We start from the raw sequence: 10,405 nt of genomic DNA, 5'->3' as shown, positions 1-10,405 counted from the left end.
GCGCCCGTGTCACCGCCCCTCGCCGGGCCTGGCGCTCCCCGGCTTCCTGGTGGTGCGGACTGAGGAGGCTCCGGGCGGAGACGGGCTGGGGGCGTCGCCGTCCCCCTCCCGACGTCGCAGGCGCCCTGGGCCGAGCGGTGGCCAGGGCGGGGGGCGGCCGGGCGCCCGGCCGGATGGGCTGCACGGTGAGCCTGGTGTGCTGCGAGGCGTTGGAGCCCGGGCCCCCCTGCAGCCCCCAGCCTCCCGGGAGCCCCTCGGCCCCCGCGCCGCCCAGGTGCCCGGAGCCCTGGACCTCTGCCCGCGCCGAGAGCCGGCGGCTACTACTTCAGGTAGGGCGCCGCGCTCGCGGTTGGAGGGAGGGCAGAGCGCAGCTCACCTGAGACAGGTACAGAGTCCCGCCAGGGGCGGCGGTTGGGGCGCGCTGGAGCCAGGACCAGGTGAAGAGGCAGCCAGTGAGGCTGAGGTCTCTCACCTGGGTCTCTTGTACCCTTGGGAGGAGGGCGATGTAAGACCTGACCCTTAGGAGGGCAAAAAGTCCAGGTGAGGTTTTAGGAGCCATCCGAGAGGGGCAGGGCTGGGCGTGCGGGGAAAGGTACTGGAAGAGTGAATTTCACCCCGAGCTGGTCCAGGAGTAGGCTGTGTGTACCACGGGGACTTGGGACAGGGCTGGTCGGGGTGGGAGGCGTCTGAGTCTGACCTGAGGATGGTGAGGGAGCTGGACCCTCACTCTCACCCTCTCTGTTCTGGCTAAGTCTTGGAGCCTTACAAGCTCCAAGGAGCTGAGCCCGGGATGAGGATAGGCTGCTGCTGGGAGAGGTGGGCATTTGTCTGGATGAGGCATCTGTCCTGGGGTAGAAGTGGGCATTGGATTTCCCTGAAGAGGGGGAGGGCAAACATTTGGGGTCACCACCCTGTTCTAGGTTGCCTGCGTAATCCCAGCCTCTTCCCTGTTTGGGGGCTGTGAAGGCTGCGACCTCCTAAGGTTTGTTTGCTGGGGGGAGGGGAGAGTTGGATTATGCTGCTATCTTACATCCCTCCCCCTGGGGTTCACAGAATTTGAGCAACTCACAATTTATTGTGTGGTCACATCCTTGCCCCCTTATCCCTTCACTGAGGCAGCTAGTGAAGCCAGGTGTGTGTGTGTGTCTGTGGTGTGTGCATCCAAGTGACCCCTTTGTTTCCCTTGACTGGATGTCCCTCCAGGACACGGATGTGGCATATTCATGGAGGTACCTCACAGTGCCAGGCATAGGGCTGCATGTATAAATCGAACTCTCTGTCCTTCCCAACCTCTAGCCCCCCGTTAGGAACCTGATGACCCACCATGGTGACAGACAGGCTGGGTGGGGTGTAGTTGCTACCTGAGGCCTTACAGTGGCTGGTGGTCCTGGTAAGGTCCTGTTGGAGTCCTGAGCCTAGCTTTGGGCCCTGTGGGTGGCAGCTGGGCATCCTAGACTACTGCTTCTCGGCCCTGGCAAAGGGGCAGAGAACGAAGGTGACTTGGTGGAATGCTCAGACTCTAGGGCCTCCCCAGAGGTCATCAGGGCTCCTCCCCTGCCCCAAAGCCTCATGCATCTTCCTCTGTCCTTGAAGGTTTCAGGGGGAAGTGATTTCACTCTGTCCCTCCGTGATCTGTTCCTGTCTTCCTGACTTTACTCTCTGTTGGCGGGTCTCCTGATTCCCACTGTTGCCCTCGCTTCTCTACGCTGCATGCAGCCAGCAGTGCGGTGGGTACCCCGGGGGGCCATCTGAGGGTAGGCAGGGACAGGGACAGGCAGCCGGGGCTAAGATGGTGGAAGGAGCCAAGGGGGCACTGCAGGTGGGTGATGGAGGAGAGGGGAGAAGGTGGGGGCGGGGAGTGTGTGCGCGTGGTTGTGTGACGGCCACAGGGACAGGAATGGGGACGAGTGTCTGTCTGCATTCGGATGAGCTGGTTTCTGAGCGGCCTCTTGAGAGAGCCTGGCGCTCGCCCATGACTCACCCCTCCTTTATCCGCAGGAGGAAAGTCTGTGCCAGTCCCAGCTCGTGCCCACTGCCTCCCTGGCTCTGGCTCTAGTGGGGGGAACTGTTGCTGGCGGTTGTCCCCCCTTGCTGCCATCCCCATTCATTGCCACTCTCAGGAGACTTCAGCCAGCCAGGAGAGGGCAGCCAGGCTGCCTGTCACCAGAGGAGGCCTTTGACCACTTTCTCGCGGTGGATAAACATCTCTCGGGCTCTCAGCCCCCCTCAGGTGTCAGCGCTTAGAAGCTGCTCAAGCACTGGGCTCCCAGCCAAGGCACTGCCTCTGATGGTCCTGCCCCTGAAATGCCGCCCTTCCTGCTACCCCCCACCCCCCAATTCTATAGGCCAAGCTTCTGTCTTTGGGCCACAGGCTGTGCTCACATCACCTGTCTCCACCTGCAGCCTCGCTTCTCCGCTCTCCCCTCTGGCAAGGCTCCCCCCACCTCCGCCCCTTCCCACCAGGCCATCTTGTCCTCTTGCCTCTGCAGGCTGTCCTCTGCTCAGACAACACTGTCCTCCTCTCTCTGGTGGCCCCTTTTTGTCCCCCCCCCCCCCAGGCCCCATTGCCCATACCTCTCTCCTCCCCTGGCTGGAATTTGTTGCCCCCTCTTCCTCTTGGTTTTGAGGAGGCTTGCCTATCTTGGCACCCAAGTCCCAGCTCTGGTTGGGTGTGTACACCTGGTGGGGAAGGCCCCACACCCTTCAGGTGACCTTCTCAGGGTCCTGCGACTGCCCTACACTCTGAGCCCTCCCTTGGTCTCACACGGCGGCCTCTGGCCTCAGGAGAAGGGGGGGGCTTGGCATCCCTCTGAGTGTTCCCGCAAAAACTTCTCTGACCTGGGTGCCAAGGGACCTGGAGGGCATCTCCAGGTGCCAGCCTCTCCTCCTCGTTCTCTGCCATATCCCAGGGCAAGTGGCTGCTTGTCGGAGGGTGATGGGAACAGAGGGGAGGAGACTCCAGGCCGCTCCTGCCTCCTTTCTCTGAAAGCCAGTCCCTGGGGTCAGTTCATCTGGTCTCTGTTCAATATCCCGGGAACCCACTGAGTTTAGGCGACCCCCACACATGAAGGTCCTGCAGCCTCCCTGGTATCCCTGTCGTGGGGTCTTATCTGATGAAAGTTCTGGGGTCTAAGCTGGCTCCCTTGACTATGGGCTGAATTGCTTCCTCTTTCTCTCTCTCAAGTTATATGGAATCACAGACCCCAGAGCTGAAAAGGATCTGGGTTAGTGGCTCTGAACCTTATGAGGTCACAGATTCCTTTGAAAATCCTTGTAGTCGGAAAATTGAAAGTTATGGATGCTCCGGTTAGGGAAATGTACCCAGGCATGTATGGTGGACACACACAGGCACACACACCCAGCCACTATAGAAGCACGCACACACACACACAATATCATAAACCTCCTCAAGCCCACCCAGGGTCCTGATCCTTACACACCCTGGTTTTACAAATGAGAGCACTGAGGCCCAGAGGGGAAATGACGTGCCCAGGGCCACATGAATAGGTGGCAGAGACAGGACCACAACTGGGTGTCCTGACCCTGCTTAGGTTGGAGTTTTGTCCCCCGAGGAACTTCTGTTTTCCCCAGAATGCCTGCAAGAGAGGTGGGCCTGGCCATTCATTTATTCAACAAACTGTTTTTCCTTTTTTTTTTTTAGTTTTAGGGTATTCATTACCTCAGTTTGTAATTGAATTTATTTCATTGTAAGTTTATATATTTCTTAATTTTTAAAATTGAGATATAATTGACTTATTGTATAAGTTGAAGGTATACAAGGTGTCAATTTCAAAGCATTTATATATATACATATATATACATATGCACACACACATATATATTTTGTCTTTTTAGGGCCGCACTTGCGGCATATGGAGTTTCCCAGGCTAGGGTTCCAACTGGAGCTGTAGCTGCTGACTTGCACCACAGCCACAGCAATGCCAGATCTGAGCTGTGTCTGCGACCTACACCACAGCTCATGGCAACGCCGGATCCTTAAGCCACTGACCAAGGCCAGGATCAAACCTCCATCCTCATGGATGCCATCTGGGTTCGATAACTGCTGAGCCACAATGCAAACTCTGCATTTATACATTGTGTCATGATTGCCACTAGAGTGTTAGCTGATACCTCTATCATTATCATGTCACATAATTTCCTTTTTTCTTTTTTTTTTTAGTGCTGCACCTGCAACATATAGAAGTTCCCAGAACAGAGGCTGAATCAGAGCTGCAGCTGCTAGCCTACACCACAGGCACAGCAATGCCTGATCCTTAACCCACTGATCAGGGCCAGGGATGGAACCCACATCCTCATGGGTACTAATCAGGTTCTTAACCTGCTGAGCCACAATAGGAACTCCCATAATTATCATTTCTTTTTTATGATGGGAATGATGACTATCTAGTCTCTCAGTCCACAAGCATTTTTGAGCACCTGCGTGAGCCAGGCATCAAGCTGGGAGCTGAGGCTCGAGCAGGAACACAGGCGGCCCCTGTTCCTGGCTTCGGAGTGGGTGTCAGTCCCGGGGGAGAGATGGAACTTGTGCAAACAAGTAATTGCACAAATGCATTATTGGAAACTGTGCAATGGAGAAGTAAAGAATGTGATGGGAGCTGCCTGAGGGTTGTGATTTAGATGGTGAAGGTGGAGGGAGCAGCATTTAAACAAGGGGCCAAAGTGCAGGTAGAAATTAGGAGAAGCATTCTAGGTGGTGGGAACAGCGCATGTGAAGGTCCTGAGATGGAGAAGAGTTGGGAGTGTCTATGGAATTTTACAAAGGCTTTCTCTGGATGTTCCTGTCTCCCCAAGAGCCCTGCCACCCATGCGGGGGGTGTGTATGTGGATTGGAAGGGTGAGAGGTAGAGCGAGGAGACCTGGAGAGGTCACAGTCACCTTGGGGAGAGATGATGGTGGTTTGGGTTAGAGGGGGGACAGGCCATGGGCATGGCCCCCTTGGGGGGTGAAGCCAAGACTGGTTGAGGAGGAGAAGGGACGAGACAAGGAGGTGGCTTGGAAGTGGGGTGAGAGGGCGTGGGGGGCTAGGTGGAGATGACTCCACAAAGATGGTAGCTGGTAAGGCTGCCTTGGACCTTCCTCCATTTGAGTTGAGGGAAGTATTTCATAAATACACACACGTGTGTAAACTTTCCACAAACTGAACACATGCATGCGTCCACGTAACCATCATCCGTCAAGAAATAGGGCATTGCCCGTGCCCAGAAGTCCCCCTTCCTCTTCCAGCCACCAGTTCCCCTCTGAGGGTTATTCGCTATCCTGATCTCCACCAGCATCAATTTGCCTGTTACAGGACTTCTCCACGGAGCACATCGTGTGTGTTATTCTGTGCCTGACTTCTGATCTACATCATGGCTGTGCATTTCACCCACATTCTTGTGTTTGGTTGTAGATTGTTCCTTCTCCCTGCTGGATCATGTTCCACTGTGGGAAAATATCCATTCTGCTATTGACAGGCATTTGGAATGTTTCCATTTTGGGACTCCTGTGCAGAGCGCTGCTATGAACGTTGTCATGCATGTGGTTTGGTGGTCCTGTGTTCTGACTTCTGTTGGGTAGACTTACCCGTCTATTTTGATGGATGTCTTTAGAAGATGCAAGCATCTCAGGAATCAAAGGCATTGTTCTATAAAGAAAGGGAGCACTTCAGCATCTTGATAATGGGGATGAGAGACATCTGAGGAAGGGGAGAAGATTCTCTAGCTCCCTCATATGTTCCTTTGTGGTGACTCATCTCATCTTGTCACCCCCCACCCCCTGTGTGGGGCTCAGGTGTCAGAAGGGAAGGAGGAAGAAGTCCAAGAGACCTGCGTTGGAATAGGGATGCTTGGGGGATAGCTGCCCACCTCCCTCAGCCTAACCCACTCTCTGTAGGCAGGTCCGGGTGCCTGGTGGGTCAGGAGTGTCTGAGGCTGAGGATAGGGCCACACCCTCTAATCCCTCTCTCTTTCCCGGAGGCAGGAAGCCAGCCATTGCCTCCTTGTTTGATGTATGAACTTGCCAAGGGCCCCTGGCACCAGGATGGAGTGTGAAGCCAAGGGCAGGCAAGCCACAGCAGCCCTTGGAGGGGCAGCAGCCTGGGAGTGGGGAGCAGAGGCTGCCATCTGCAGAGATGCCAAGTGGCGGAGAGCGAAGGAGACCCAGGCAATGCTGAGGGTCCAGGTTCCCTTGCGGACAGTCCTAGCTCTGAGCCCTAAATTCACCTCCTCCCCATCAAGAGACCCCAGCCCTCAGGTGGCCAGAATAGCTCAGTTGGGAGAGTGTTAGACTGAGAGACCCCAGTCCTGGTGCTTCTGGCCATCCCCTCCATTTCTCAGCCCAAGTAGCCCTAGGGCCCAGAGCAGGAAGTTGGGTCTCTAAATCCATCCCAGGAATAGAGGATGGAGGGGCCTCAGCTTTACTGCTCCTTTCTGGCCAAGAGGAGGAGAGTGGAGGGGGTGCTTCTGGTGATGTCTTTTTATAAGCCCATCTCCCCCATAAGTCTGTGAGCCTGTATTTCCAAGCCATGGTCAAGGTTTAGTGAATCTGGTATCCCAGGACGTGTAGCAGATAGATGCTCAGTAAGGATTACTCAATGGATGGGTGGTTGGATGGTGGATGGATGGATGGATGGTGAGAGAAGCAGGTAAAGACCCCAGAGGAGAAAGAACACAGGTGGAGGCAAGGTCCAAGGGATAGTGATGGGCAGTGTGGCCTGTTGCTTTTCTTCCTGGGAAGCCATGGTCTGCCCTGTATCTTAGGGCTCCGCTGGTGGGTGTAGGCTTGAGGACAGGAGCTGGGATGAGACCATTCATCTCAGGCATGATTAGAGGCCAAATAGGGATGTCTTCAGGGTTGGAAGAGGTCAACCCACAGCAGGTGTTTTGGAGATTTGAAAAGAGTGGAAAGGGAGCTAAGACCCTGTTGGTGGTCTGGGGCTGCCAGTGGGCGACAGTCACAAGGAGGTTGACTGGGGGCCGGGCTTGTCTTCTGACCTCAGCTCAAGCTTTCCCCTCTGCCCAGCTCCTTTGGGTATTCCTGCCAGCATCCCCTTCTCAGACACTTTTGGGGTCCCTGTCAAATCCATTTCTCTCCCTCTTCATGCCACAGCTGAAACTGCAAGTTGTCAAGAATGGCCAGATGTGTCCTTAGACCCAATCCCCAGAGCCTTCTGGCAAAGTCTTTATCCGATGTTCCATGGGATCTGGTGTCCCATGGGTGACGCATTGGTTCTGCACCCAGTGGAAGCCTCCCAGTTCTCCTCTGTCTGCCCACCTCTCAGCCCATCTGCCTTTCCACCCTCTGCTCCTCCCTCCCTCCACCATCTTTCTTTTCCATCCACCCTCCCAAGCTTGTCTCCATCACCTTTCCCTCTCCCACTCACCCACCCTCTGCCAAGTATGGGGCCCATGTTCTTGGTCTTCCCCAGTGAGTCTTCACCCTCGTCGGGAGGCCCCGTGGGGCGGGGGCAGACATCCAAACACAGCATCCTGAGACAGGAAGGCCCGTGCAGGCTGTCATCTGGTTCTAGGGCAGGGAGTGGCTCTTCTGCCTGGGACAGCCTGGGAAGCCCTCTCAGAGGAGGTGGGTCCTACAAGGAGAGCAGGAGTTCACTGACACAGAGGGGAGCCAAGGCCATTTTTGTTAGACCCAGGGGTGTACAAGTGTGTGGTGCCCTCAGCGATCTGAAGCCTAGGGTGGTCGAGGAGAGGCTAGACAGGAGGGTCAGCATGGGAAGGGCCTTGAATGCCAAGCTAAAGACTTTAAACATAGGTGGGCCATAGAGAGCCTCTAGAAGTGTCAACCAAGGTGAAGGAGGAGTCTGTATCTTAAACTGTCTCTGGCACAGGGTGGAGGATGCATGGCAGGTGGGGATGGGATGATTGACACCAGCTGATGGGTCCTTGATGGGTCATTCTTACATGGCTGTGGCTGGACCAAATGAGGATGTGTGTGTGTGTGTGTGTGAAGCGGTGCCCCCTGGAAGATGCTTCCCCTTCTTCACCCCTGACTTCACCTCCTCCACCCACCCTTTCATCCACTAACCAACAGCCCCAAGAACTCGGGGCTGGCAGGCCAGGGGTTAAGCGCAGAGCTTACCTGGGGGAAGTACGGCTGGCTCTCTGCCTCATTCCTTTGGCTCAGTTTCACCTGCTGCCCAGCCCAGACGTCACTCCCAGTGAGGATGGGCAGGGGACAGGCCTGGCTTTGTTGGGACCCTGAGACTCGGGCTGGGCCTGTTGGCTCTGCCCTGGAAGGGCTGGAGGAAGAAGAATGGAGGGGGTGGGAAGGGATGGAGGTTCCTGGGGCCTGGGGCTGTGAGGAGCCTGGCTGTGGAGCTCCTTGGCTGCCGCCTCTGGCACACCCTGGTCACAGGCCCGAGGAGGTGACTCGAGGGTGCTTGGCCAAGGGTGGCAAGAGGTGGGTGGAGTTGGAAAGTGCTCCAGGCTTCATTCTCCTTCCTCTTCTGCTTCCTTTGGTCCAACAGCTCAGGTCGTCCCTGCCCCGTGTGGAGGTGTGGGGTGTGGTGTGGGGGCGCTCTTTTCTTGTAGGATCAGGTTATTTGGGGGCCAGAGCTGGCTCTTCTTCTGGTTCCCTCTGTGTCTCATTTCCGCCTTCTTTCTCTCTTTAAATCTCTCTCCTGCTCTAACGCTGTTTCTTTCTGTATCTGGCTTGCCCAGATAGAGTTCCTTTTCAAGTTTCAAGTTCCTTTTCCAGCATCTTTCTTTTTTTTTTTGTATTTTTGTCTTTTTTTTTTTTTTTTGTCTTTTCTAGGGCCACACCCACGGCATATAGAGGTTCCTAGGCTAGGGGTCTAATCAGAGCTATAGCTGCTGGCCTACGCCACAGCAGCAGCAACGTGGGATCTGAGCCAAGTCTTCGACCTACACCACAGCTCACGGCAATGCTGGATCCTTAACCCACTGAGCAAGGCCAGGGATCGAGCCCGCAACTTCATGGTTCCTAGTTGGATTTGTTAATCACTGAGCCATGATGGAACTTCTTATGTATGTATTTTTTTTTCTTTCTTTTTCTTTTTTTTCCTGTCAGCAGCATTTCATTTTTTAATGTTTGTTTTATTTATTTTTATTATAATTGATTTATAATGTTATGTCAATTTCTGCTGTACAGCGAAGTGACCCAGTCGCGCACGCGTGCGTATGTGTGTGTGTGTATACACATACATTCTTTTTCTCACATTATCCTCCATCATTCCAGCCTCTTTTTAAAAAATATTTTAATTTTTAAATTTTTTTTGTCTTTTCTAGGGCCGCCCCGTGGCATATGGATGTTTCCAGGATAGGGGTCTAATTGGAGCTGTAGCCGCAGGCCTACACTAGAGCCACAGCAATGCCAGATCCCAGCTGCATCTGCGACCTACACCACAGCTCAGGGCAATGCCAGAACCTTAACCCACTGAGCAAGGCCAGGGATCGAACCCGCAACCTCATGGTTCCTAGTTGGATTCGTTAACCACTGAGCCGTGACAGGAACTCCCAGCCTCTTTCTTTCCCCTAAAGCAGGCAGGGATGGATGGCCTCTCTCTTACAGGGAAGGCGGTGTGGAGGAGTGGTTACACAGGTGGCCTTCTGGGTTAAACTAAATTCAGCTTTGGGCTTTGCCGCTTCAGGGCTGTGCATCACCGAGCCTACCATGTAACTTCTCTGTGCCTTGGTTCCCTCCGCCGCCCTTGAAAGCACTTTGAACCGTGTGGGGTCCATCGCTAGCGTTTAATAAAGAGTAGCTCCTGTTGCTCTCTTCATGGTTACGGAGTGATTGTATTCATTTGAGTCCTCTGAGAAATGAAATGGGATTAAATGTGTAAAGATTTTATTAGGGGAAATGCTGAGGGAGAGGAAGGAGCCGGTGAGGCTAGGAGAACCTTCAGGGGGCAATGCCAGTCTGACCCTGAGTGGAGGGGAGACAGAGGGAGTGAGAGTGGGACCTCCTAGAATGCTGTGCCCTCTAAGGAGAGTTCAGCATAGCCGAAAGGAAATCAAGAAGCGAGAGGTGACAAGTCTCACCCCCAGGAATGGCCTGAGAATCGCCTTGACGCTGGCGGGGGCAGCCTGAGGGAGGCAGGGCCTTGGCAAGCCTAGTGAGGGATTTCAAAGCGCAGCTAGGCCCCTCTCCTGCTGCAGGAGGCACATTCTGGTGGCCGCCGCAGGGCCTTGAGCCTTGGAGGAGGACAGGGCCTTTGGCCCTGGGGTGTGAGGTGGGTTGGGAAGGGTGGAGCCAGAGGTGACTGAAGGATCTGGAAGGATCCAGCAGCCTGGGTCCCAGGCTGTCCTGCTCCCTTCCAGGCCTGAGCCTGCTTGGCCTGGCTGCCTCGGGGCCTGGCTTCAGGCTGGGTCCTGGCTGTTGAGTTAATATCCTTTAGCTTAGTCATGTTCCTGGAGCAGAGGGC

At 54.9% G+C, this 10,405-nt stretch overlaps 1 protein-coding gene across 5 annotated transcripts in view; it reads left to right on the top strand.

Moving 5' to 3' along the window:
• Positions 1 to 48: 48 nt before the first annotated feature.
• Positions 49 to 10,405, top strand: part of TNS1 (tensin 1) — a 245,059-nt gene continuing 234,702 nt past the window's right edge. For all 5 annotated transcript variants that reach the window (XM_085000328.1, XM_085000325.1, XM_085000324.1 and 2 more), the window contains exon 1: positions 49 to 329. In XM_085000328.1, coding sequence (XP_084856454.1) covers positions 174 to 329 — 156 coding nt within the window. In that variant the 5' untranslated portion in view covers positions 49 to 173. The remainder of the gene's footprint in view (positions 330 to 10,405) is intronic.

This window comes from Sus scrofa, chromosome 15 (genome assembly GCF_054392235.1).
Source record: "Sus scrofa isolate SSC_HxYL_T2T_F1_AM1 chromosome 15, Sscrofa_HxYL_maternal_Yorkshire_Landrace_v2.0, whole genome shotgun sequence".
NCBI classification, from domain to species: domain Eukaryota; kingdom Metazoa; phylum Chordata; class Mammalia; order Artiodactyla; family Suidae; genus Sus; species Sus scrofa.
The sequence above is the reverse complement of the archived record's forward strand: the minus strand, read 5'-3'. Positions and strand labels throughout refer to the sequence as shown.